At 38.7% G+C, this 26,264-nt stretch overlaps 4 protein-coding genes across 5 annotated transcripts; 1 reads left to right on the top strand and 3 right to left on the bottom strand.

The window, feature by feature from the left end:
* Positions 1–953: 953 nt before the first annotated feature.
* Positions 954–3,895, bottom strand: LOC109624438 (troponin I, slow skeletal muscle-like). Its single transcript, XM_020079091.2, has 5 exons — positions 3,740–3,895; positions 3,440–3,571; positions 3,279–3,368; positions 1,742–1,915; positions 954–1,654 (listed from the first exon to the last, which is right to left on the bottom strand). The coding sequence occupies exons 2-5, from the start codon at positions 3,542–3,544 to the stop codon at positions 1,565–1,567; spliced, it is 459 nt and encodes a 152-aa protein (XP_019934650.1). The 5' UTR covers positions 3,545–3,571; positions 3,740–3,895; the 3' UTR covers positions 954–1,564.
* Positions 3,896–7,265: 3,370 nt separating this feature from the next.
* Positions 7,266–8,889, bottom strand: LOC109624434 (troponin I, slow skeletal muscle-like). The gene is made up of 5 exons (XM_020079088.2): positions 8,775–8,889; positions 8,507–8,638; positions 8,135–8,224; positions 7,810–7,983; positions 7,266–7,644 (listed from the first exon to the last, which is right to left on the bottom strand). The coding sequence occupies exons 2-5, from the start codon at positions 8,621–8,623 to the stop codon at positions 7,558–7,560; spliced, it is 468 nt and encodes a 155-aa protein (XP_019934647.2). The 5' UTR covers positions 8,624–8,638; positions 8,775–8,889; the 3' UTR covers positions 7,266–7,557.
* Positions 8,890–10,057: 1,168 nt separating this feature from the next.
* On the bottom strand, positions 10,058–13,100 carry LOC109624439 (troponin I, slow skeletal muscle-like). The gene is made up of 6 exons (XM_069528560.1): positions 12,975–13,100; positions 11,429–11,470; positions 11,074–11,205; positions 10,900–10,989; positions 10,628–10,798; positions 10,058–10,545 (listed from the first exon to the last, which is right to left on the bottom strand). The coding sequence occupies exons 3-6, from the start codon at positions 11,176–11,178 to the stop codon at positions 10,459–10,461; spliced, it is 453 nt and encodes a 150-aa protein (XP_069384661.1). The 5' UTR covers positions 11,179–11,205; positions 11,429–11,470; positions 12,975–13,100; the 3' UTR covers positions 10,058–10,458.
* A 5,053-nt stretch (positions 13,101–18,153) lies between these two features.
* On the top strand, positions 18,154–25,908 carry LOC109624433 (uncharacterized). Of its 2 annotated transcripts, none has more exons than XR_011243429.1 (19): positions 18,154–18,708; positions 20,491–20,596; positions 20,685–20,799; positions 20,905–21,079; positions 21,830–21,941; positions 22,252–22,358; positions 22,498–22,624; positions 22,784–22,904; positions 23,013–23,098; positions 23,282–23,418; positions 23,505–23,558; positions 23,651–23,714; positions 23,799–23,893; positions 23,984–24,112; positions 24,359–24,473; positions 24,632–24,769; positions 24,887–25,097; positions 25,251–25,333; positions 25,486–25,908. XR_011243429.1 is itself a non-coding variant. In XM_020079084.2 (19 exons), exons 1-19 carry the CDS (start codon positions 18,640–18,642, stop codon positions 25,676–25,678), a joined length of 2,193 nt encoding a protein of 730 aa, XP_019934643.2. In that variant the 5' UTR covers positions 18,154–18,639; the 3' UTR covers positions 25,679–25,908. The 2 variants fall into 2 exon arrangements, 1 of the variants encoding a protein (XP_019934643.2); XM_020079084.2 differs by having other exon boundaries at positions 24,931–25,097.
* Positions 25,909–26,264: the final 356 nt, after the last annotated feature.

Here is a 26,264-nt window from a genome sequence, read left to right as displayed (position 1 = left end):
GAATATTTGTAAAAAATTTGAAAAGTTAAATGAGATACACCTAATAGTAGGTAAATACACATATTCATCTACTTTGTGAAATTAGTTTTAATCAGTTCTACATTAGAAAACTTCTAAATCATTGTAGTGAATATAAAGAAGTTGTGACATTGAATAAAGGTCAAACCGGTGACTTAAACAATACTATTTTAAACAGCGCCAAAAATAGTTAGAATCATCTGACAGGTCATCAATCAGAAATGTACACATAGTGTCTGTGTACACTAATTTAAAAAATAATATTGAATCCAGATTATTACATTGAAATAAAACAATATGAGCAATGGTTAATAGCTCTGGTGTAAAAAAGAAAAATCTAATTTTACAATCTAATTTGTTGTTTATAACTTCAACTTGTACCTCAGAGGGGTGGGGGGGGGGGGGGGGGGGACGCAGCAGATGTTAAAACTGTATAAAACCCTCCCCCTCAATAACTTGTATTTTGAAACAATATATACTTCAATATATACTTCATTAAAATACATTCAGTTGATAGAAGTTATAACTAGTATGAATATAAATGCTCTTTTAATTTCGTATATCATCCTTTTGTTGTGCAGTTCCTATAGTGTATTTGTTTTTAAGGAATATCTTTTAAAAAGAATTCTTACCTTACACAGCAGTTGACAAATACTCACAGGCGTCTTTTTCTGAGCCGAGAAGCACAGATAGAAGGTGGATATATAGATTCCAGCGCTCATGTGAGTGGCTCACTAAAATAGACCCTCTGTCCTCACCATTCTTGTGCGGCGTCTCTCACATCTCATATGTATGAGGTGTTAAAGGTCTTGTTGGGACTCTTCACTTGTGATGTTAAGACACAGCTTTAGTCCAATGTAGCATGTATGAAATAAAAAGAAAGTCTTTGAACAATCCATATTGACTATCAGATGAATCAGTGGAGGAAACCAAGGCAGGGCTGTTGTGTTTTTATTGAGGGATCAGTCCAACTTTGTATCAAATACATAAGCAAAATATGAAGACGAATACTCCCACTGCAATAACTTTAATAGAAACTCTAATGTTAGTATTCATTTGAGTATAAATAGCCAAATTGGATGCCCGACAAACTAAATGGCAACTGATCAAAACAGATAATACAGATAATGTTAATTTATGAGGGACACAGTCCTCAGATCCTCAGTAGTTAGTTGACACAATAAACACAATGAAAGAACTATACTGCCATCTGAAGGCTACAGTGGAGAACTGCAGCAAACAACCACTGCATCACTATTACCATCAGTTAATACTGAAGTATATTAGAGTTAAGTCATCACCAAACAAGAGTATGATATCATGTGTCAAAAAACATCTATTATTTGTATCTATTCTTATAAATTAAAAACCACTTGAAGCTTCTACCGTCCCTTTAAAAATGATCCATTGTCGGTTGTTTTTTTCAAAACAATCCTGGTTTTATAATCTCATTCAGCAATTCATAAAAGCTACATGATATACATCAGATCTTATGTTTTTAACTAATCTTAGGAAATTATTTGAATACTGGAAAATAATTGTTTCTTTAGTTTCCAGAGGCATTAAACAGCTTCTTCCGGCCCTCCATACCCGACATGGCCTCCACGTTCTTACGCCAGTCAGTCACTTCCTCTTTCTGTAGACAACACAACATATCATGGACGACCAGTCAAATTAGAACCACTCTGGGTTTTTGAGAAGCAAAAGCAAAAGCCAGACTCACCTTTTCCTCCTCTTTCTTGACTGTTTTGAGGTTGGCCTTGAAGTCGATGGACTCTTTGTGTTTGGAGCCCAGCAGGACGCTCAGCATGGCCTCAGCCGAGATCTTCACCCTCTTCAGGGTCGGCTTCTTAAACTTACTCTGGATCTCAGTGATCTTCAGGTTCATGTTTTCAATCTAGGCACAGGGTTGTGAGATATACAGGCTTGTGCTGTTACTCTTCTAACCAAGTCAGTTGGTTATACTGTATATGACACTAGCTGGGATCGATGAATATAAATTCACCCATCCTCCAGCTATATATAGATTTATAAAACTGAGATTTATCAATGTGTTATCAATGTTTATCATCTGCTTGTAATCCTAAATCAAGAGCTGACCATTGAAACTTAATTGGAAAAAAAAAACACAGTTTCCCTCATTAAAGGTCAAGTGTGTAAGATTTAGGTGAAAGAGAACTATTGGCAGAAATTTAATGTAGAATAATCCTCATGATGTTTTACCTAAATTATTTCATTTAAATTGTATGAACTGTAGTTTTCTTTACCCCAGAAAAGGCCCTTTATATTTAAATACTTTATATTTACATGGAGGGGACCCTCTCTACGGAGTCCGCCATGTTTTTTACATTAGTCCAGACTGAACAAACTAAACACCTTTTGAGTTTTTATGACAACTGAAGCTACCACAGGTTCTTTTTCATGTTTGGAAGGAGAGGGTGAGGTGAGGGGTGTTCAGCTGCAACATGCAACTTCACCACTAGATATGACAATTGTACACACTGTGCCTTTAAATGGAATTTACCCAACATATTTTAAAATCTAATTAAATCAAAAAAAAAATTCAGATGCTGTTGGATATTCTGACCTCTTCTAAAAGGTTACGGTGAAGGGAACAACTGTAAATGCTGGTGCCTTCCTCTATATCTCTTTAGTGCTGATTGAACTAAAGTGATAGAAACTCTGTCTGGAATACATTGATGTTCCAAAAACATATTTCCATAATATAACATTTAGCAAAAATGAATAAATAAAACGTCAAGGAAAAATTTAATTAGCACTCGTTATGTATTCACCACTGGTTAGGACCCAATGGTTTTTCAACTCTGTGTTTGATTAATAGCTGTGATTTGCCAATCTTCGCCCAATGTATACTTGATTTAACTCTAATATATAATATAACTCTGTGGGGGGTTGTATTTCATTAATATCAGTGATGTAATTTAATTTACTGCCCCGTTGTATAAGCTGGTTGAATAATGTCTTGAAGTATATGTAAAGTCACAAACTTACTGTTAATAATGTGGAACGAACACGTTAGTTCATTTTTTTTATTTTAGAAGAAGAGGAGCAGGCCTCATGAATAAGATTCTGTCATGTGTTGGGGTTCTCAGAGCTGCCACTGGGGGGCAGTGTCTGATCGTTTTTAGATCCTTCATGCAGTGACCTTGTCCTCACATAGAGGGCGCTGTACGCACTAAGGTTAAAAACTCTTCCACAAGGAGCTCTGACTCCTCCCATTCATCCTTGACGTGTCTCACCTCCTTGCCATTTTTGGAAACCTTCAGGCCGATGTCATAGCGCTCCTCGTCCACAACATCAATCTTATGGTACAAGTCTTTGCACACTTCCTATAAAAGAATATACTGGAGTGAGAAAACGACTCAAATGGACCAAAGCATTTTAAACTGAAGTTGAATACCTGCAGATCTTCCAAAGACAGACCAGCCAGATTCAGAGGAGGAAGTTTTTCTGCCAGAGCAGCTTCTCTCTCCCTCATCCTCTGCTCCGTCTCCTCCTGCAGCATCTGAGCTGCAACAGCCAACAGTCTGATCTAAAGGAAGAAATCTGTCAATCATCGATCTGTGGACCTGCTGGAGCAGGAAGATCTGCTAAATGTCCAAATGAATGCAGGAATCCTCAACCATTGTTTTAATCAGGAGTTCATTTTGAAACTATTAAATATAGTTTAAAAAAACATCTCGATTTATGAAAAGCTTACCTTCAACCCCAGCCGTCGAGAGGAGGAGATCTTGGATTTTTTCTAGAATTGATTCAAGAAGATTTCATTTCCTCAATACACAGCATGTTGTGAACCACATTAAATTGGTATATATGATATTTATTTATTTACTTTTAAAGAGAAACATAGGCCTGAAAACAGGATTTAAATACAAATACTTACAGATCTGTTGAAGCGTTAACAAGAGGGAGAAAATACATGAACACATATTTACACAATGAATGTCAACACGCTGTTTGAAGTATAATTTGAAGCTGTCACTGCACACATAATGAAAAGATAATACTCACTCGTCCGCCATGATTGTCTTAAATTCTCACACTGAAATACAGAAAATAAGACAGTTGCATGATTTACATCCTCAACTCTGTTTGAATCAAGAAAAATATATATGTGAAGAAGTATCTTTATATATATTATCTTTATCTATATTACAAATAGGGTAAGTTCCCTTCACAGTGGACACCAGTTGAACTGAGAACTGACACTGAAGATTGATGAGCTTCCCTGGTCAAAGTATTTCATGCTCTCCAAACAGTTATTTGAGGTATTTATAGTTAACTCCACTAATTGTTGCATCTTAGAGGATCTTCAAAGTTATGTATTCCCTCCAGGATGTTCCATATATCGTGTTTTTTACATGGTCGTCCACATTACATGCAACCAAGAGAAGATCCCAACTGAAATGAGTTTTTTTGTTCTTGAAAAATGGAAGTTAAGTAATGATAAATTACAATAAAAAAAATAAAAAAACAATGTTGCTGTGTCACTTTGCATTATGCATTCTCACAAGACAAATCTAAGTCTGAAAATACACATTCTGTGTCTGGTGTTTACACGACAGACGAGCTTCTCTTCAAAGGTGACAAAAAAGGTGAAAGGCCAGATTATCCACAGGCATGTTGGACGACAATTTTCAGCTTGCGGTTAAAGTTGTAACCACAAGACATTACTCTGCGTTAGAGCTTTTCCAGATACTAAGATACTAGTAGATTTGACCATGCTGAAAGAATACTTCCTTATCACAGAATCCAATTCAAATGACTTATATTCACTCAATCTACTCTAATCAACAAGAATCAGAAGATCATCTCTGTACCTTAGTGAAGCTCCTCGAGTCTCAGAGCTGAAGGAAAGAGTGTTTGAAGGGCCGGGGCAGCGAGGAGAAAAATCAGATTTATAGTGTCTGTGCCAAATGTGGATGGCTCTTGAAAATAGACCCCTCGCTATCTGTGCTACTGCTACTGTGTGTCCACCAACTCTGACATTTACTGTTGTGCATCTCCACATTATTCAGACAGGAAAGGGGGTAATAAAAGTGCATTTATGGGCTTAAACCTTTGGCCATCTTGCCTGGGTTCAACAACACCTGTTGTTGGAGGTGGCATGGAGTATTTAAAGGGCTGACCAAACTCAGGCTGGGTCAGCGTCTTGACAGATGGATTTTCAGACAAATCTTAAAACTGAAGAAATGTATCAAACTTCAGTATCTGCATTTCATCGTACTGCACCTTCATTTATTGAACATATAAAGCAGCACCCAATGTGAATCTGGATCATGTCGAGACGTCCTGCCCTAGACGTGTATAGACGTGCTCAAAGTGCTGCCACCACCAAAATTACATAACTGTGTTCAAAGTGGCCACATCAGCTTGAAAATGAAAAATGGTTGGTATTGATATTTGTAGTGATTTGCAAATACATCTATGGTCCAAGTAATTTATTTTGGGACATGTTGTCTCACATCTCTCTGATGCTATAATTTAATTTCCTCATTTCAAACTGATTTATTTTCTTGATCACCAGATCATCCAAACGGTTTGGATTATAATGATCGGAGCATATCCTCAATCCATCAGACTGTCCATAACTATTCTACTGCATTTGTGTGATCGCTGACTCCTGCAGTTTGCTAAAACGTTACAGGACTACCTCGTAGTTAAGAACAAAGCCAAGGATTTTTATTTTTTATTTTTAGGTTTTTTATTTAGGGGAGTAGAGGAACAAGAACAGCTGCTGGTCAAGGCTTGGTGGTTGGTAAACTGAGCTAGCCTCTGTTGTAACAAGGAGTCAAATGCTCAGTCACTCTGTGACTCAGGCCCTCATGAAGAATAGTGGAGTTCACACAAATGTTATCTTAAGACGACTCTCAGCTTTGCTTTAAACCTACAGCGTTAAAGTGCTACCACAAGGATTTAGCATTGACCTTCCATGAAGTTGGCGAACTCTCAGAAGATGAGAACAAAGACTGGACAGAAGTGATGCAGAAGAGGCTGAGATATCCAGAAGTTGTCTCGTATTCTCAGTTGATCAACGTCCAAAAATAGTGGCTCTTCTACCTCCTATAAAACCACCAGTAGTTTTTTTTCTTAAACCCTCCCTCAGAATTATGTCTACATTGGATAACGTCTCACCTGATAATTAATCAATTTGCAGGATGTAATGTCTCTTAGCAAGGTGGCAACTGAGAGTGTGGAAGCTGGAGTGGACATGTAGTACATCAGACTTTTAACCAGAAGGCTGGGGTTCGTGTGCTGTCACAGACATACAGGTATTACTACAGTCCTTTTGGAGTTTTTAAATAGGCTCACCTCGAAAACAAAGCAGAGATCAGTCATTCATTCATCTGCTGCCTGACCTAGTGTCTAGTTTATTAAGACAACTCATGTTTGAAATGTTAATTACCGCAGCAGAACATATTTACATAGAAATTATAAGCAAGTATTTGAACCTCTCTGCTGGAGCCTGCAGGTGGATGCTGGGGCTGAAAAGACAGGTGCAGTTCTAATAGCAGCAGAGGCATTACCGGAGAGAGATGGTGAATATTTACAGCTTGAGAGTGGATATAGTTGATTATTGTGGAGACGGAGCAGAGCCTCTTGAGTTGACTGCCTGACCTGACTAATAATCATCATTGCAAAGACATTTGTACCAGCACTGAAAGAGCATGTTTAATAAAATGAAACAAATTTGTGGATCCAAACCTAAATTGACTGGCTTCTTCCCTGACTCCTACAACCTCCTTCCACAAAATTTCCAGGAAATCCGTTTGGTAGTTTTTGTATAACGTTGCTTTAAAACGGACGGGTGAACACATAGCCTCCTTGGTGGAGGTAAAAAGGGCTGCAAGTGAGGTTGGAATCTTAAAAGAGTTTTATAATTATTATGTTATTATCAATATGTTTTGTGTGTCTCTAATTGTGTCTGGAATGTTTCTATTTAGGAGTTGGTGTGCTGATTGTCACCGTGTGTTCTGACGGCTCCTTGACGTTTTAACTGAGCGGTTTATTGCAGCCCTGAACCGTCGACCTCTCTTATTTTGGGACGTTCGCAGTTCTGATTTTATTTGCAAAGATGATTTAACAACTTTGTTCTCAGCTGCTATTGTTGTCAACTGCCATGTCCTAGAATTTTTACTACCAACTGACTTGTGATCCCAGTCTTGCGTTAAGCACCACAAAGGTGATGAGAAGGTAGATATTTAGAGACAAAAGTACAGCATCAGTTTTGTGTTTTCATCAGAAGTATTTATTATTATTAGATAAACCAGGATTCACTGCAAATGTACAGATAATCAAACACAGCACATTTCACAATGCTGATTTCCATGGTGGGTATGAGGGATTTTTTATGCAAAATAAACACAATCTACTTCCTTTGAATCTTGAATTGAATTTTAAATGTGAATATTGCACACTCACACTTGCTTGCAAATTGTGTGCAGAAAAACTATTTGCCGTGTTATTTCTGTCCATTTTAAAAGAGCATTCATATTACAAATATCCCAAAATACAGATCTACTGTCCTGCATTAAACAGCTTCTTCCTGCCCTCCATACCCGACATGGCCTCCACGTTCTTACGCCAGTCAGTCACCTCCTCTTTCTGAGAAGAGAAAGAAAAGATTACAAGTGATAGTGGGGAGTAGATAATGAGTACATTTTCATTTTGGGGTAAACTATCCCTTTAACCTCTTCTTATATCATCTGGAAAACTTTAAAAACCAGAATAATCCAAGGCAAATGACTCGGCTGTATTTGCCGCTCTCACCTTCTCCTCCTCCTTCTTCACAGTCTTGAGGTTGGCCTTGAAGTCCACAGACTCTTTCACCTTGGAGCCCAGCAGAGCTCCCAGCATGGCGTCGGCTGAGATCTTCACCCTCTTCAGAGCGGGCCGCTTCATCTTGCCCTTCAGCTCAAAGATCTTCAGAGCCAGATTCTCAAGCTGCGGTTAACAAGTAGAAATGCAAGGTAAAGCATATGAATGGATGAAAAGATCACAATTTAAAATAAATTCAAAAATTGGTATTCTGAAAAAAAGATTCCGAAAGTCTTCAAACCAATCCAAAACTGAACGAATGTGAAAGAAAACGTACCTCCTTGTTATTTTTCACCACCTTAGCTTCAATGTCGTAGCGCTCATCATCTACCACATCGATCTTATGGTGCAGGTCTTTGCACACAGCCTATGGACAGAGATGAGGATCAAATGTATTGAAAGTCTTCTGTTACTGCTGCATGTGTCAGGTTACATATTTAATATGCTCAGTAATATTTGATGTGTTAGTGGGGGTTACTATTTCCTTGAACTTTTGTCTGAGTAGTTAAAATGCAGACATCACAGCCCCTGTTCTGCACCTCCTGCATGTGAACATACTGTATGCCTGGCATCTAGAGGGCTGCATTTCATTCACGTTGTTTCATTGTGGTACGTACGATTTGCGGCCTGTGCAGTGACCTGAACATACCTGAAGGTCCTGCAGGGACAAATCAGACAGCTGGAGAGAAGGGACTCTCTTACTCAGAGCACCTTCTTTCTCCAGTTTCTTCTCCTCCTTCTCCTTCTCCAACATCACCGTCGCCATCTTCAGCAGTTTGGTCTAGAATTAGGAAAGACAGACACAGTTTTAGTGGCACATTTTGTTGACATGTGGATTGTGTGATTTATTGCTAAATCATCTACATTGTCATCGGTCAGATGGACACAGAGATGATGTTGTAATACAGAGACAGTACCTTTAGAGCCAGTCTGCGAGAGGCAGAGATCTTTGATTTTTTCTACGTAAGAGGCAGAAGATGAAAACGTATTGAACCAACAGATATATAAAAAGACCCACATGGTTTGAACGTTAAATAATAATAAAAGAAATCCTCAGATATGGAGTAATAAGAATAACTTACAGGTCTGTAGAAGAAATTGAGATATGGAAAAGAAAGAAATAAGGATACAAGAGTGAATAATGACATCATGGAAAAGTTAAGGATCACAACAATTTTACAATTTTAATGATTCATTGATTTTAAAATAATCAAAAAATATTATTACTTACCCCTCAGACATGGTTGAATGCCTCTTGTCAGCTAAAAAAATGATATACGGTTTTAAAGTCAAGTCTGAAAAAATGCATTATAGAAGCATAGCCCCTATATAGAAGCGATATATACAAGCAAGATAGCTTTAGCATTTTACAACCATATCTTTAAAGCACAACCTTTCATAAATGAACTGATATTTAAACATCTTTTAATTTTTGTGTGATTCATTTTGTGAACCATTTTTCATTTTTTCTATTTCTACACTAACTTTTTATTCACATTTCTTTGAAAACACCAACTTTAAGACTTTGAATTAGAAACACTACAGGTGTGTTGCAGATTGTTTTCAATGCAGCCACATCAGAAACTAAATCAGAATAAGTTATTGCCAAGCATTTGTTAAAATAAGTGAAAATGTAGAGCGTTGTTACAACAAAAGGCCAAACACAATGTTTTCTAAAAGACCAGAAATAAATCTTACATTTACAGTAAATGTGCATGTGTATGTTTTTCCATTGTCTCTGTGTGTCCATTCCCTTCCAGACGACAGGTAAAACTGTCTAATACATTTTCACAGTCATCATCATATCAATCAACATACCTTTTTCAATCTCCTCAGATATTCTGTCGGGGTTAGACTCTCAGTCACTTTACATAGAGATGAATGAAATAAGGAAGAAAACTCAAGTCACAGTCTTGATTGTCTCCTTTTTCCTTAAGAGTGTCAAACTTAAATGCTTCCTCCTGTGTCCTGAGATCCAGTGAACTGTAAATCACTGCACCCCCCCCCCCCAGCAGCAGGTTCACCACTAACTTACTCCCACTGCTCAAGATCACAGGATGTCAGAGCAGCCTGGACTCTGGGAATTAACATCTGTTTGCCTGTGAATCTAATACACCCCAATCAGTTCTGCTATTATTGAAACAAAGTCGATCACTACATTGAAATGAAACCTGAACAAATCAGAGAACTCAAACAGACATGTCGTTGTGCTGGTTTAATCAGCATCACATGTATTACAGATAGGGGGACAGCACCATCATCTGTATAATATGAATACTGCTCTTCAAAAAAAAATCAAACCTACTTCAGTCAAATACACAATTTCAGTATTCAATGCAAATTCATATTATTACAGTGGCGTACAGTGGCAGTCTTTATATACAGGTTTACATTCAATCAAGTGCATTTGTTGAATATTTGTTCTGTTGACACCAACAAACCAGTTCTGTTTCAATCTTCTTCTGTGTGGACATTAATTCTTAAATAAAGACAAAAAAACTTTACATTTCTAATTATAAAAGCAATTAAACACTGAAAACTCAAAATTTTCTTTAGAATCAATGTGTTGTTAACATCGTCTTGTTTAACACGAGCAGCTTCTTATTGTCCGGCATTGAACAGCTTCTTCCTGCCCTCCATACCAGACATGGCCTCCACGTTCTTACGCCAGTCGGTCACTTCTTCCCTCTGGAAAGTAATGATACAATAGTTTGTTTTTTATTCTGTAGTTTATTATGCCACTTGATTTTTTATCCACCAACACCTTTACCTTGTCATCTTCTTTCTTCACTGTCTTCAGGTTGACCTTGAAATCCGCCTTCATGAGTTTGGAGGTTTCGGTGTATGCACCCAGCATGTCGTCCGTCGTTTTCTTCACCCTCTTCAAGTTGGGCCGCTTCACCCCCTTCAGCTCAACAATCTTGTTATTCAGTGTCTGGATCTGTGCAACAAACGTCACGCTCACTGGTGAACCAACGATCCAACTAACTCATCCAGATAGGTCAGTAAATGTATTTATATTGTATTTGTTACCAACTGTACCTCAGTCTCACTTCTGGCTACCTTAACCTCCATATCATAGCGTACTTCATCTACAACATCAATCTTACGATGTAGGTCTTTACAAAGATCCTGCAAAGAAAAAAGAACCATGAAGAATATACTGTAGAAAATAAAGTAACATGATCAAATCAGCTTCACTCGTTGAGTCAGTACCTGCAGCTCCTGGACGGACAGACCTGAGAGCTTCAGTGGAGGGAAACGCTCGTTCACAACTCTTTCTTTCTCGTGTTTTTTCTCTTCATTTTCAGCCACCAGCATAGAAGCTGCATTCTTCAGCAGTTTGGACTAGAGGATAACAAAGCAAAATGTAATTAGCCCTTTCCGGATCCACCAAGTTTGTCCTAATCTGTTCAGTGTTTTTGTGTAATCTGGTTTACAAACTAACAAATAAACATACAAACAACAAACAAATGGACAGGGGACAAAACACAATGTCCTCAGCGGGGGTAATCATGCAGCATGCTGTTAAATACTGTTCACATATGGCCTCAAGGGCAACAAGACTCACCTTCAAATGCAGTCGGCGAGTTGCTGTATATTTTGGCTTTCTCTGTGACAAAGAAATTCACACTTTATACATTTACATACAACTATAAATGTAGGTTTTAAAGGTCATTTTAAGGATGAAATTCATAAAACGTCTGAATATATACTGATGATTATTAATGAAACAAAACATTTTTTCCTCACCGGTCTTCCTCATCATTTGACATGAAAAGTGAACAAAAGAATATTTTTTTAATTATTTAGGAATCCACAAGAAACAGTGTAAAACAGTGATAGGTCAGTGATAATACACAGTAAAATGAGGGAATCTGTAAGGTGAAGTTAATACTCACCCCTCAGACATAGTTACAACTTCTGGTACCTTTTGAGCAAAAATATAATTTTTGGAATAATTTTATTCGATGCATATTTAACATATGTTTTATTCCATAATTTATGCAAACTTCACGTAATCCAAATTATCATATTATTTATCTGTATCCAGCAAAGTTCCAGTAGCAATTTCTACAGTTGGCATGATGAATATGGTGAATCCACCCAGTTAACTAATGTTGTACTAATTTTCCACAGGGGCTATCAGGTACATCTCACTATTCTTCCAGGACCAGTTAATCCGTACTATTGTTATAAAGGGGTGACGAGGGGTGTTGTGCAGCTATATTTGGACACATGTCTCTCATGCTTTGGCGTGTCCTCGCATCATATTGCCATGATGATGCCAGAGACAGATAAGCTGCAGAGGTTTGCAGCCAAGTGAGGAAAAAAAACCTGTGGGACCTGTGGACACTGAAAAGAACTGCGCCACCCTAACCCTTTAGGATTAATTCAATCAGTTTATTGTTTGTTTTCCTGTGGCATCCACAGATAAAGTTACAGTTTTGGCTAAAATGAGAATGAAAACAATTTAAAGCCAATTAGCTGTGTTATATTTGTCATTACATCCCCTCCCTTGACACTTTCAATCACTTTCTCTGAGCTGCATCAACGACATTTAACAATTCAACCATGCCATTTCACATTAATGAACAGATGGAGGTGTTAGAGCAGAACTAAACCTGTAACTGCCTCTGACACAACACACTAATACATCCAATTTGTAGTAAGCTGGCATGACAGGGAGCGAAAAGTCAGGGTAAACAAGCAAAGCCTGCAGACCTTGCCCTCCACGCCAGTCCATAAGAGTGAGCCATCATCACTTATCACACCAGCCTTTCAGCCGTAGCCGTGGGTCAAGCACGCGGCTTCACCGATACTATGGTGGCCAGTTCAGGCCTCGGGTTACATCAAGCGCCCATCAAAAAGCTCAAGATGTCGTAGAAGTCAAAGCCTGAAAGCCACTTTCGAAAGTTTGCTTTGAGACCTTGTCAGAAGTAACGACATAGCAGGGATTCCCTCATAGAAATACCAGCGACAGCTGCAGTGTTCACTACTTACTGTAAAGCTGCACTAGATTTGACCTAGACTAACACTTGGCTATAGAGACTAGGAGATCTTGAATAAATCGGAACTCTTGTGACACATGATATTTTCATTATGGTATAACTTACCCTGAATATTAGAAGAAATCAGAGCAGCAGCAGCAGTGGTGAGCGACTCAGGAGAAGACCTTATAGTTATTAGTGAGAGATTCGTGTATTTAAAGTCTCATGTGAATGGCTAGCTAAATCCCCCCCCCCCAACCACCAACACCTGACAATTGCTACATCACAATTCACAATCCCCTTCTTGATTCGCCCTCAACCCGTGACCCATTTATCTCATGTGATTGTTCTGCGCACAGTCACACCTCACACACTCCTCTCTGCAGATATCAGATACCTGAGCGTCTGTTTGCTTTTTAAATTCCTGTCATGGGATGTACTGGCTTAGACAACGACAAAGACAAACTGTTATGAAGGTGCCTTTTCAGGTCGGGTTCCAAAGTGAATCGGTGGATGTTTATGAAGACGAATTGTAAATCCTTTAATAAAGTAGTATTGTTATTGTTTATGTCAGCCGCAGCTTCTCTGTGAGGTTGAAATAAAGATAAAACAAACTTTCTGACTGAATGTAAGGACAAAAAACCAGAGGAGGAAAAGTTTCAAAACCATTACATGAAAACACAGATACAGTTCACTTGTTATCTACACCTCATAGGAAGAATTTTCACAACTAAATTGTATGTAAATATAAATATGTAAAATTGGTGGGTTGAATAAAATATTAAAATAAATCCTGAACGCAGCATGTCACAGAGTGGATGAATATAAGTGTATATTTATATTTGGATCATGGTATCGTCATTGCTCCTGAATCACTGCTGTGATACCACTCTGACAGAGGATAAATACAACAGCTACTATCTATTCTGGTGAGACTTCAGAGGCACAGAACTGTGTGTCAACCCAGACCCCTGTCTGTCTGTCTGTCTGTCTGTCTGTCTGTCTGTCTGTCCATCCAACGTTATATCTATGTCTGTCTGTCCATTCAACATTATATCTATGTCTGCCTGTCTGTCTGTCTGTCTGTCTGTCCATCCAACGTTATATCTATGTCTGTCTGTCCATCCAACGTTATATGTCTGTCTGTCTGCCTGTCTGTCTGTCCATCCAGCGTTATATCTATGTCTGTCTATCTTTCTGTCTGTCTGTCGGTCTGTCTGTCGGTCTGTCTGTCTGTCTGTCTGTCCATCCAACGTTATATCTATGTCTGTCTATCTTTCTGTCTGTCTGTCTGTCTGTGAGTTGTGTAGACTGATACAGCTGAGCTCAAAGTCAGTCTATTTGTCCATTCACCTTTCTGTCTGTTTGTCTGTTTGTCTGTCCATTCATCCAATGTTCTGTCTATGTCTGTCTGTCTGTCTGTCTGTCTATCGGTCTCTCTGTCTGTAAACTGATACAGCTGAGATCAAAGTCCAAACAGAGCCACAGCCACATTTTTGTCCTATAAAATATAATCCTTGGTAACTGAACAGCTAATAACTAAAGGTTCATCGGTCAAAATCCTGAGCCGTCTGTCCCTGTTATCTGTATAATTAGGTGATGTAACCTGATGTCAAAGTTGGATGTTAAAGTATTGTTTCTGAGATGTAAAGGCTAAACTTTCCAAATACTAGAAATAACATAAAATATAGTTTAAAATACCAAAATGCAATGTACACTCTTTAAACAGGACAGCTACTATCTATAAACATGGTCACTGCTCCCACCTAGTGAATGTTTGGTGCATTGACATATCACTTTGCAGTTGGCATCAGTCTTTTTAAATTCTTTTAAGAGGTAATAACAAGAAATCTCATAGAAAATCACACATTCAGAGAGCAATTCTCACAACCCATGCTGTTCTCTTAATAAGAATGGAAACTACAAACCACACGTGATGAGGACGTCTTTCCTGTGTATTTAGATGTCAGCACCTGATAAATCTGACACTAATGCAGTTGTTAAAGTCAGAGTGCCACCTTCTTCTTAGTGTTTGTTCAACAGACTCTTGAACCATCTCCCCTGAAAGAGACAGTTTTCTTTATTTACTCTGTAGTTTTTAAAGCTTTTTCTCCTGTATTGTGCAGTAACACAATGAGCCGTCTTCCTGTTTTCTGTTTTTGTTTGATTGCTGGACTAACAGTGTCGCCTTGTCTTCGGATTCTGAATGAACATCAGGACTGCAGTCAACCGGTGAGTCTTCAATACGTTCTACAAGTGTCCATGAGCAACTTAAACACATATTGAAGAGGGTTTTGTCCAAACTTCACAAATTCACTCTGTGTCTGTTTTTTCCAGGGTCTTGCCCATTGCAAAATCCGTGAGTATCTTAATTGTTATGTAATAAGAATAGAGTTTAAACATTTACTGTAGCCTATAGTTAAACCAACAGAATGGAAATATTTTGTGCAAGTATAAGCACTTTTGGATATGACCGTTTTTTGAATTGTTCTTAGTAAGGTGGAAAATTGATGCATTAATGTGTTTCCAATCATGTTGGAGCTGGTGAGGGTGGGACTTACTTTAATGAATGCATACTGCTCGGTACAGTTGAACACATTTCAACTCACATTTCAACTTTCTATCAATCAGAATTTGCAAAGTAGTTAGTAACTATCACATCTGATTTTGCAGTGGAGCAAAGTAGAGTAGGAGTGAAATGACATGTAAATAAGTAGAATTCATTGGAAACATTCCAGTAAATAACAAGTTTCACAAATTTTTACCTTTTACCCTGTGTTGTGATTAAGAAAATGTAATGCATATTTGTGTGAAAGTCTTCCACCACAGCATATCAGTTAGTGAAATGTTGATAATATGATAATATTGAAACTATTCCCTAAATGCTAGATAACTGTTCAGATGAACACAAGGACGTAGATCTTGCTCCCACAGGCCCAGACTGGGGTCCTGAGCATGTGGGAGTCGGGACTGACAAACATGGGACCATCCCCATTATGAATGTGATATGGAAATTAAAGTCAGATGGTAAGCAATGTTAAACTCTGCAGTTTTGTGTAAAAGTACTATACTCTACAATATTCTCTTCTATTCACAGCTGGTGTGTTCAAACTTCATGGGTCAAAGATAAATATTCGGGATGAAAAAAGTAATCAAAGTGTGTGTGTGGAGTTTTCTTTTATCATCACACAACCGCTGAATCAAAACTATACGAGGGTAAGAAACATATACGTTTAACTTCTGCTGTAGCAGTGCCAACCAGTATACACATATACACACAGATTATATTATTCATTTATGATTCTCATTTCTCTGTCAGTGGACATTTTCCTTGGACGGAATTGTGGTCGAGCCTGAACTTACATACGCAGTGTCAGTTATTAATTTACCAGAACCTGTGAGAAGAGACTACAGAATCAGTAAGAAAATTATTATCCCAGGTGAGTTTTCTTCATGTCTCAGTCATCAAAGGTATTTTGATTTTCTATTAAAAAAAACACAGACTTGCTGTCATGTAAGACAAAGCAGCAGATTGTCCCATTTGAGAAGCTGGAACATGATGTAAATCATATTGTCACAGTTATAAAAAAAATCAATTGGCATCTATTGACAACTGCAGCTCTCATTTCTAGTTTCACTGTTAACTATTTAAAGCAACAGAACACTTTATACTTACTCTGTGTTATAATTGTATCAGAAATGAAAAAATTATGTTCTCATAATTGACACTTTTGATGTTATTTCTAAAGTTCACTGATTTATTTGCTATTTTTCTTAAAGCGGTACAAGAGGAACTTAAAAAACGTTCTAATTAGCTTCTTATCTATCGTCAGGATGTGGTGACAGCAGAATCCAAATGGCTCAAATGTGCATTGAAAATGGTAAATTTCACTTTTTTTACACTTCTCAAGTTTAAAATGCAAAACCCCAAGAAATCCATTGTACTTTTTGCATATTTTGTTTCAGGTAGTCTATGGAGGCCTAACATCACCCAAGCAACTTCTTTAGATAAGAAAAATAAAAAGTCGATTGTTGTTGTGGGTTTTGAGGCAGCAGAGTATTCAGAGAGATACCAAGTCTCCATCCAGAGCCAGACTTTCCATTACTCACACAATGTCTCAAAGGTAAGTAATAAAACTGAATATGTCTCCTATTTCACCAGTGATGACCAGAATAACTGTGTGAGACCTGGTGTTTACGACCATTAAGTGATTTATTGCTGGTTAAGCTGCAGGACATCCTGTAGAGTAACTAAACCAGAATACATTTTCTTTTTCCATTAAACAAACAGGAAAACAGAACATCACTGAACGTGACATTTGAATTTCCTTTGTGGCAGCACCCAAACTGTGATCAGATGTTGTTATCGGTGAGTTCAGTTTTTATTTAATCTCCCACCCACACTAGTTAACAATGCAATCTTTTAGAGGTATTGCATCAACTTTTTACTGACTTTACTCTGTTGTTTCATAGATTCAACCCTTTTTTATCCGATGCAAAAATGACTGTCAACGCCACACCAAAATGTTCAGTAACTGTGATTGTAAGTAACATTTTTGACACATTCTCATTGACCTGATGTTACTGAGCATGAATCAGTGACTCCAAACCTTTTTTGCTCGTGACCCATTGATATGAATGTTCACTTGTTGCAGCATTTCTGAACTTATTTGAATATTTATTTTAAGCCCAAATATATCTCAATAAAAAGCAAAGATTTGACAAAATACCCAAAACAGATGCAAATTTATGTATCAAAACATTTTTTTTAAATGACCCATCAATCATCTTACCAACCCCTGAGTTTTAATACCAGTGCAGGAGTGCCCAACCTCAGATTGGGAATCACTGATTTCATTATGTTTTAATTAATTTTTTGTATTTACACAGAGGTGTTTCGCTAATCTCTATCTGTATGTTTGTTTTTTGTTCAGATTATTCACCACGGACTGTCATAATAAAGATGGTGGTGGGCCTGTTTGTCATTATGCTTTTTCTTTTTTACTTCCTATGGAGAGCATATCATAGAGGTTTGTCCTCTTATAAATGAATAGTATTGAAAATAAAACTCAACTTGAATTAAGTTAAATTAATCAATCAATGAATTGAAACTTGATTAACTGCATCCTTCTCCCAGATTCTGCGAACACATCCTCATCTGCTGCCAAACACCAACCGGAGAGTTTTCAAATGCAAAAGAGAAGACGAGTCCTGGTCCTTTACTCCCTCGACCACCCCTTGTACAAAAACATTGTTCTCAAGCTGTGTGGCTTCCTTTCAACTAAATGCGGCACAGAAGTGGTGCTGGATCTGCTGGACTCTGCCAGACTGGGAACACTGGGAAGGATTCAGTGGTTGGACTGGCACAGAGAGCAAATAGAAACCTCGTCAGATAAGATACTACTCCTGTGCTCACCAGGGGTACAGGCCAAATGGAGAGCCATGTGTGGAGACAAACAGCTTATTCTGAGGGAGGACGTTTACTCACCTGTAGGCGACATGCTCACTCCAGCCCTCTGCCTCCTGGTCCCACATTTCATCCGATCTGCATCCTTTGAAAAATACATGGTGGCTTATTTTGATGACGTTTGTTCAGAGGAGGACGTTCCTTCACCTTTCAACATCACAGTGAGGTACAAGCTGATGAAACAGTTTGAGGAGCTGTTTTTCCGGATCCTGGACACAGAGAAGCATGAACCAGGCAGAGTGAACCACATCGAAGGGCTTTCAGAGGACGTGTACCATCAGTGCCCCTCGGGCAGAGCCCTGCTGGATGCCATAGAGGTTTTCCATGCATATCAGCTGGAGCATCCACACTGGTTTGAAGAAGAATTACTGGAGAGCTCAGAGTTACAGACTGGTGAGACCTAACTGACCTGAGAAACTGATTCCGCAGCTGTTAATGTGATCCTCCGCTGAATTCAGATCTTACTGTTGAGGCAACGCAGCCAGATTGACTGCAGAGGGTTGCACTTCACTTCTTTAGTTTGGGCTAAACCAGGGCTCAATAGTCCATTCAAATTCAGTCAAGCTGCATTAAATTGCACACACTTGTAGAAAAGGTCCCCTAAATTTGCATGATTTTTTTCATCTAAATGTATTATTGTGGGAGATCAGTGGAAAAATTCCTGGATCCATACCAAAATAAAATCAGTTCCTTACTAAGCCCTTCCGCATCATTACATTAAGTTTCATGGTGATCTGTCCAGTCGTTTTTGTGTAATATTTCTGGGATTAGCTGCTATATTTCGAATCGAGGCAGAAAACGAGACTGGAACATATAACATTTCTTTGCAGACTTTATAAAGAGTATCTATGTGCATATTTCATACACAAACATGCTTTGTTTGTCATATACATGTTTGCCCGTGTATATTTGCTTGTGTCACTGTTCACCAGGAGACAATTCCAGACTATAGTTTAGAGCACAGAATGGCTGCTTGTGGGCTGTGTAAACAGTGTTCAGGTCAAAGTTCAACCCTCCAGCAAAGTTAACAGTATTTAGGTTGCATCGGAGAAGGTAAGCACTAAATCTCATGGTGGAGACTTTTAACAATGAATTCATTGAATGCAATGTGTTTTTGACCTTTTTAATATCTGTGAGCAAGGATGTTTTGTTTTGTTTTGAAGTAGTCAACATTTCCACCACAGGGAAATGTTCTCCATCATAGCACAGAACCAATCAGTTAATGTTGATGACTTCTTCCCAGCACATGGATGTTCAGATGATCTAAATGTAATTTGGGTTTGTGTCTATCAATGTCTCTGATCTTCACTGTGTCATTAAAGAGATATTGATTAAAGTTTAAAGCTGTTAAATTAACAGTGTTGGTACAAATTAGATCAGTACGCTGTGAACTTCTTTTGCTATATGCATCAAACACAATATTGATGGTGTAATACTTTACATCGAACAATCTTTAGTGCATAGATGCAGTGAAATAGGAGAAAAAGGTGATGATGTCACAGATGCTGGCTCTGGACTTTGGGTGTAGGTTTTTGAGAGTGGCCCCAAGAGGGGGGATGGTGGTGGGAATTTGTCCCGACTAACTGGAGCAAAGAAAATCCTCACAAAAGCTGGTTTGGACTTGTGCCTTCCAGCGCCAGAAAACAAACACACACACACACACAAACACATACACACACACTGCGGGTGTAATACAGCTTGCGGGAGCCTATTTGATATTTCCTCCAAGAAATTGAGGTAATATTGTTTATTGTTCTGATTTCGACATACACATGACTTAAAGTTTTTATGTGTGTACACAGAATGGACACATTTGTTTCACTAAATTAACCATATTGTCTCTTTAGAGTATTTGTGTTTTTTCAGGATTTGTCTTTTAGTTCTAATCAAAGAATTAGACAGTAAATGTTGTCTTCTTTGTCTTGACACTCTCGTTAAATCATGTTTGTTTAGTCACAATCACCTATTTACTATAAATGTCATCAGAAGATCTTAAACATAGAAATTTGCCTCTCATGTTTTGGTTTCTAAATGCAATTAGGAGTGATACTAGAGGGGAGTCACTAAATGATTCACATTATCAGGCTGCAACAGTGAAGATAGTTGATCAACTCAACTTGATTGATCAGTGAGAATCAGCTGACTCTGCTTTCTTTCACACTGAAATGTTTTCAGGGTTTGCCTCAAAATCTGAGCAGAATGAGGAGAATGCTGAGGAGCGTCCCTGCACTCGTCCTGAGAAGAGGAATCTCAACGTATCAGAGCACATGGTGCAAAAATGGTAAATGTATCCTTAAAATATACTGCACACACAGCTCGATGTGTAACGATGATGAGGAGGAGGATGATTTGTGAATCTCTCCCCTCAGACTGCCTCTTCAGAGTTCATCCATCTGTATCCCAGGCGTTGGCAGAAAACAAACCAGTGGTTGCCCTTGAGAGTACGATTATCACACACGGCATGCCCTATCCACACAACCTGAGGTACACCTGCATGACCTTCAAGCGTCAACACATTCTGATAACAGCAGCTACTATTGAGTCGTTTTATTCACTGGCAATGATCCTTCTTCGTGTAATCATACACAGCACAGCAAAGGGGGTGGAGGCCATAGTACGAGCGGGAGGTGCCACTCCAGCCACGGTTGGAGTGATCGAGGGCAAAGTGCACGTCGGTCTGTCACCAGAGGAGCTGGAGCACCTCGCGAACTGCAGGAGCTCACTGAAGGTGTCCCGTCGTGATCTGCCATACGTCAACAGCAAAGTGAGACTGCAGCTTATTCAGCTCAGATATGAACAGTGCTGGAAGAAGCATTCTGATTGTTTGAATTACAGTAGAAACACTAAAATATCTCCCTTTCATGTAAATGTCCTCAATTCAAAATCCCAATTCAGTACGGATCAAATGTCTTTATTAAGAGTAGCTCTTTTCAGATTTCTATTTTTTTATTTTTTGTATCACTAACAAATACAGGCAACATAATCTTTATGGAGCCAGTTTTAGATACTGTATTTACTACTAAGTGAGATTCTTTAGCACTTTTTTATATCTGTACCATATACCAGAAATATAATAAATGCAAAAGTTAATTAAGTAAGGTACAAGTATATAAAAGCTGAATATAGTAGTTTATAACAGTGGTTCCCAAACAGGGGTTGTGACCCACTGGGGGGTCATGAGACACCAGTGGAGGATTTCTTCGAATCGAACACAATTTGAAAAGAAATAACAAATAGCATATCTCAGTCAAAATATTTTAAAATAGTCATCTGCCCACTGATTTTCTTTGTCCTTGCATGACCCCTAAGATGATTATGACAGATTAGCAACAGCATCACTGAAAGGTTTGGGAACCCCTGGTTTAGTAATAATGCTGCCACTGGGAATTCATACCAGACTGTGTCTGATAAGCACGATGGCTGACCTACAGGGTTTCATCCACTTGAAATAAGTGAGTTTATAATTCATTGTGGTGTGGTGCAGTCAGTGTGTATTTGTGGGTTTTTTTCTCAGGGGCTCACTGGGGGAACGACAGTGTCAGCCACGATGATAGCTGCCCATCATGCTGGCATCCCTGTGTTTGTCACGGGTGGTATCGGAGGAGTTCACAGAGATGGAGAGAACAGTAAGATGTTCATTCTCTCAACAAATCAGGATGATAGACAGACTATATGGTTTTGGCTTCCTTTCACACAGAAGTCTTTCTCAGAGTAAACAATGACATCATCAGGTATACAACCTGAATTCGGTGGCCTGCTGAGGGCCGAGATAGTTCACTCTGAGGAAGACCTTCATGCGTATTAACACCAATACTCAGGATTGTGACTTTGATTTAAAACAAATTTGGGCATGTGAATAACAAAATGTTTATTTAAGGTGCCATAACAGTTACAGAAAGTTTCATCATTTGTCCCCACTGACTATTGTTCCTTCAGGTCTGGACATCAGTGCAGATCTGACAGAGCTGGGCAGAACTCCCATCGCTGTGATCTCTGCTGGGGTCAAGTCTATTCTGGACATCGGTCGCACCCTGGAATTCCTTGTAAGAATATGGAGATACTATTTGAGTGTACACTTTTTATACAGAAAAATATGTATCAGCAATACTTTGTGTTATATTAATTGAGATGAGTGAATTCAACTAAAATACGATATTTCTTCCGCTGTGTATCTTTAATCAGGAAACACATGGCGTCTGTGTAGCCACTTATGGCAAGTCAAAGAATTTCCCAGCATTCTTCTCTCCTCAAAGTGGATTCACTTCCTCGTGCCAGGCTGACAACCCTACTGAGGCAGCAAAACTCATAGGTATATCAACATTTCATTTCCTGAAGATTGTCCATTTCCTTCAGTTTTAACAGATTCTGTCTCCAGGCATATTAGACACAGAATATGTTGAAGTTGGTATACCCATCATACAAATGGTTTGTCATGTTTTTTGTTCTTTTTTGTTTGGATGTCTTTCAGCGAGCACTTTGTCCCTGGGTCTTCAAAGTGGTGTCCTGTTAGCGGTGCCTATCCCAGAGGAGCATGCAGCTGCTGGGCAGCAGATAGAGGAAGCCGTACAGGCTGCAGTTACAGAGGCCAGGTACAGAGTCTCTGTTGTAATATTTGTTTTTATGATCTGGATTTGGTGAAGGGAACTAAATGATTTATGCATCAAATCATCACTTTTTTGTCTTTTTGATTCCCTCAGTGCTAAAGGTATCACTGGAAGAGATGTTACCCCATTTATTCTCCAGAAGGTCAATGAGCTGACTCAAGGAAAGTCCCTGCAGGCCAGTATCCTTCAGAAAATCTGAAAACATCATGCAAAGAACACAGGAAACATGATCATATCAAATTCTGAGAAAAAAAGGTTGAACGCCTGAAAGGCTGACAGAGTTAAACTACAATTACCTTTCATGTCTACTGCTGATTACCTTTGTGCTGTAATACACCTTCCTTAACTTGGGATGTTTCAAGACATCGCTCTCATTCATAACAATGCTCGAGTTGGAAGTCAGATCGCCTGCGCACTGTCAGAACTAATGAATGAGAGAAAGTTAAGAAATGAAACTCATCATTCTGGAAAACACACATCAGAATCAGAATCAAATATTGTGAGTACAAACACACATGTAGGACTTATTTCCACAGAAGTAATATATTGGCACAATACAGAACCTGCAGTGCTTTTATTTTACAGGTTGTGATCGGAGGAATAAATATAGATTTCATTGCCAAAGGAAAAGCAATTCAAGTAAGTTTAATTCACGACACATTTGTCCACAGGTCTTATAAGAACATACAATGTAGTCTGAAACGTCTGAGAGCACTTGTTACCTCTTTCAGTTTGGAAAGACCAACCCAGGAAGTGTGTGTCAGTCATTTGGTGGTGTAGGACATAACATCGCTAGTGAGTTCTTTATCCTATTATGTTCATTTTCGTTTTCATAAACACTTTCAAACCTGATCTGAGTCTGTGGTGTTTGTCTTCCAGACTCTCTGAGTCGATTAGGGCACAGGCCTCTGTTCATCTCAGCTGTTGGAGCTGATTCAAACGGTGATGCAGTGTTCAACCACTGTAAACATATGGTATGTACACATCAACAGGTGACTGTCACAAAGCAGGATTACAATTCTTCTTCCTGAATTATGTCAATGTTAAATTCTTTTTTCTGCAAGAACACGAGTGGTGTTGCCAGGCTGGAGGAACAAAGCACAGCTACTTACTGTGCTGTCATCACTGAGAGTGGAGAACTGAGCCTCGGCTTGGGTGACATGGACATTCACCAGCAAATCACAGAGCAGTGTGTAAGTTTTACTAATAAAAGAATTGACTTTTAGTTAAACTAGTCCGGCATTGATGTTCCAGTACCACAAACATTCATGTCATTTGTAATGTGTTTGATGTGTATATTTGGTGATTTAAACCGAACAGCCTTGGGTTTTGAACAAAGTAAGATGATTATGTCAGTTTGTCTTATTTGTAACATTTATAGATAAACAATACATCTGCAATGAAAATAATTATCTATTCTCTCTAACTAATCCCTCTAGGTGTCACAGTTTGAGAAGCAGCTTTCATCAGCCACTCTTGTGTGTCTTGATGGGAATATCCCTGTGTCCACCATTGACTATGTTTGTGGTGTTGCCAAAAAGCACAACATCAATGGTAAGAATCAGAGATTCAGAAGTACTTTATTAATCCCCGTAGGGAAATTCAAATAAGCATTGGTAATGCACCTATCATTTAGGTGACTAAATGATAATGAAAATTGTCAACGCAAGGTTTCGTTAATTTTGATGTAATACCACTGATGTGTGTCACAGTCTGGTATGAGCCAACTGATTCAGAAAAAGCTTGTAAGCCTTTCCTGTCTGACGCCTGGAAGTCTCTGTCCTATTCATCCCCAAACCTGGCGGAGCTGTGCACCATGAACAAAACACTGGGTATCCAAACACCTGAAGGTAAACAGAAGTTGACTGAGAGACAGAAAACAGTATTGAATGGTTCAACTGTACACTGTGTCTATGTTACACATGTTGACTCACAATTGTTGGGTTTCTTGTTAAAAATGTGAACAGTGTGACAGTGGCTGCGGATGTGGTTTTGTCTTGTGGGGTGGCAGTGATGCCAAGTTCTCTTGAGGAGGTGCTGGGTGTTGCTGTGGATCTCTCACGCCCCCTTCTGGAGCATCTTCATTGTCTGGTGGTGACTCTGGGGGCTTACGGCGTGTTGGTGTGTGGAGAGCAGGAGGCAGACTCGGTCAACCTGCAGCCAAGAAAGCAGAGGAGGGTGAGGACTGACTGACCACATGATGATGATGATGATGTTGATGATGATGATGATGATGTTGTTGTTGATGATGATGATGATGATGATGACGTGGGTTACCAGAACAGTAAATGTGAGGCAATTACTGCTTCAATTCAATTTTTCAAATTTCAGAGCAGAAAACTTTGTGCTGTACATTACCCGGCGCTGACCATGAAGGCAGAGGACACAATCAATGTATCAGGAGCAGGAGACAGGTGCTAAAAACTTTTCTTCAACTTCTTTCTTTTCCATTCTTTTTTCTTCTGCAGCTACAGTTTCAGACACTTTTCATTCCCCATGATCTCTATTCTCTCTTTCACATAATCATTTCAGTAACCAAAGTCACTCATCTTCACTCTCTCTGCAGTCTTGCAGGCGCTCTGATGGCAGGGATCCTCCGGCGGAGAGACACGGACAGCTGTGTCCGGATGGGGCTCTTGGCTGCACGGCTGTCCCTGGCATCACCGCACCCCATCGACCCTAAGCTCACCTTTGAATCTGTAGATCTAAACAAAGTCCAGACTCAGAACTGGCCCAAACCGAGCTACAGGTGCATATAGATTGAAGATATTTGTAGTTTGGGACATATATAGAAAAAAGTGTGATGAACTTGGATTATTGTGCAAAATGAAACACTAAGTAAATAAATGTAACGTATGATAACACATAACACAAATTGCATTCGATATTATTGATTGTTCTGATTGATATCTTGCAAAAAAGTTTTCCTTTCCTTAACTTGAGCTCATGGTTACAAATCCTTGTGAATAAATTCTAAGATTACACATTATAAGGTTTTCTAGTGTTTCTATTTTTTATGCTGCAGAAAACTACATATACTACAATACAACAGCAGTGATGGAGAAGATAAGCATTTGTGTCCAGCCTCTTAGTGGCAATTTTACTTATAAAATGCTTTGTATGTGATTCTAGCAGTAGAATCACATACAAAGCATCTGATGTTATGCATCTGTAGATCTTAGATAAGAAAGTCAGGTTTTATTTGGTTTGATTAATACTTCCATCCGTTCATTCATTTTGTACTGCTAATTTATAAGCTCAGAGTTTAATGATAGATGGATGGATGGATGGATGGATGGATGGGTGGATGGGTGGATGGATAGATAGATAGATAGATAGATAGAT

Source organism: Paralichthys olivaceus, chromosome 7 (genome assembly GCF_024713975.1).
Source record: "Paralichthys olivaceus isolate ysfri-2021 chromosome 7, ASM2471397v2, whole genome shotgun sequence".
Lineage (NCBI taxonomy): Eukaryota > Metazoa > Chordata > Actinopteri > Pleuronectiformes > Paralichthyidae > Paralichthys > Paralichthys olivaceus.
Note: the sequence above shows the minus strand (reverse complement) of the source record. Positions and strands in the feature narration are given on the sequence as shown.

Bases quoted from the DNA above. Each gene is read 5' to 3' on its own strand.
- LOC109624438 (XM_020079091.2), bottom strand. From the start codon at position 3,544: ATGCTGCAGGAGGAGACGGAGCAGAGGATGAGGGAGAGAGAAGCTGCT. The intron at 1,916-3,278 runs GTGAGACACGTC...CCCTGTGCCTAG, and splicing joins TTTCCAAAAATGGCAAGGAG to ATTGAAAACATGAACCTGAA. The intron at 1,655-1,741 runs GTGAGTCTGGCT...TGTTGTCTACAG, and splicing joins TCAAGAAAGAGGAGGAAAAG to AAAGAGGAAGTGACTGACTG.
- LOC109624434 (XM_020079088.2), bottom strand. From the start codon at position 8,623: ATGGCGACGGTGATGTTGGAGAAGGAGAAGGAGGAGAAGAAACTGGAG. The intron at 8,225-8,506 runs GTATGTTCAGGT...CTCTGTCCATAG, and splicing joins TGTCCCTGCAGGACCTTCAG to GCTGTGTGCAAAGACCTGCA. The intron at 7,645-7,809 runs GTGAGAGCGGCA...TTCTCTTCTCAG, and splicing joins TGAAGAAGGAGGAGGAGAAG to AAAGAGGAGGTGACTGACTG.
- LOC109624439 (XM_069528560.1), bottom strand. From the start codon at position 11,178: ATGCTGGTGGCTGAAAATGAAGAGAAAAAACACGAGAAAGAAAGAGTT. The intron at 10,990-11,073 runs GTACTGACTCAA...TTTTCTTTGCAG, and splicing joins TGTCCGTCCAGGAGCTGCAG to GATCTTTGTAAAGACCTACA. The intron at 10,799-10,899 runs GTACAGTTGGTA...TTTGTTGCACAG, and splicing joins TAGCCAGAAGTGAGACTGAG to ATCCAGACACTGAATAACAA.
- LOC109624433 (XM_020079084.2), top strand. From the start codon at position 18,640: ATGCATATCAGCTGGAGCATCCACACTGGTTTGAAGAAGAATTACTGG. The intron at 22,905-23,012 runs GTACAGAGTCTC...TGATTCCCTCAG, and splicing joins GCTGCAGTTACAGAGGCCAG to TGCTAAAGGTATCACTGGAA. The intron at 25,334-25,485 runs GTGCTAAAAACT...CTCTCTCTGCAG, and splicing joins GTATCAGGAGCAGGAGACAG to TCTTGCAGGCGCTCTGATGG.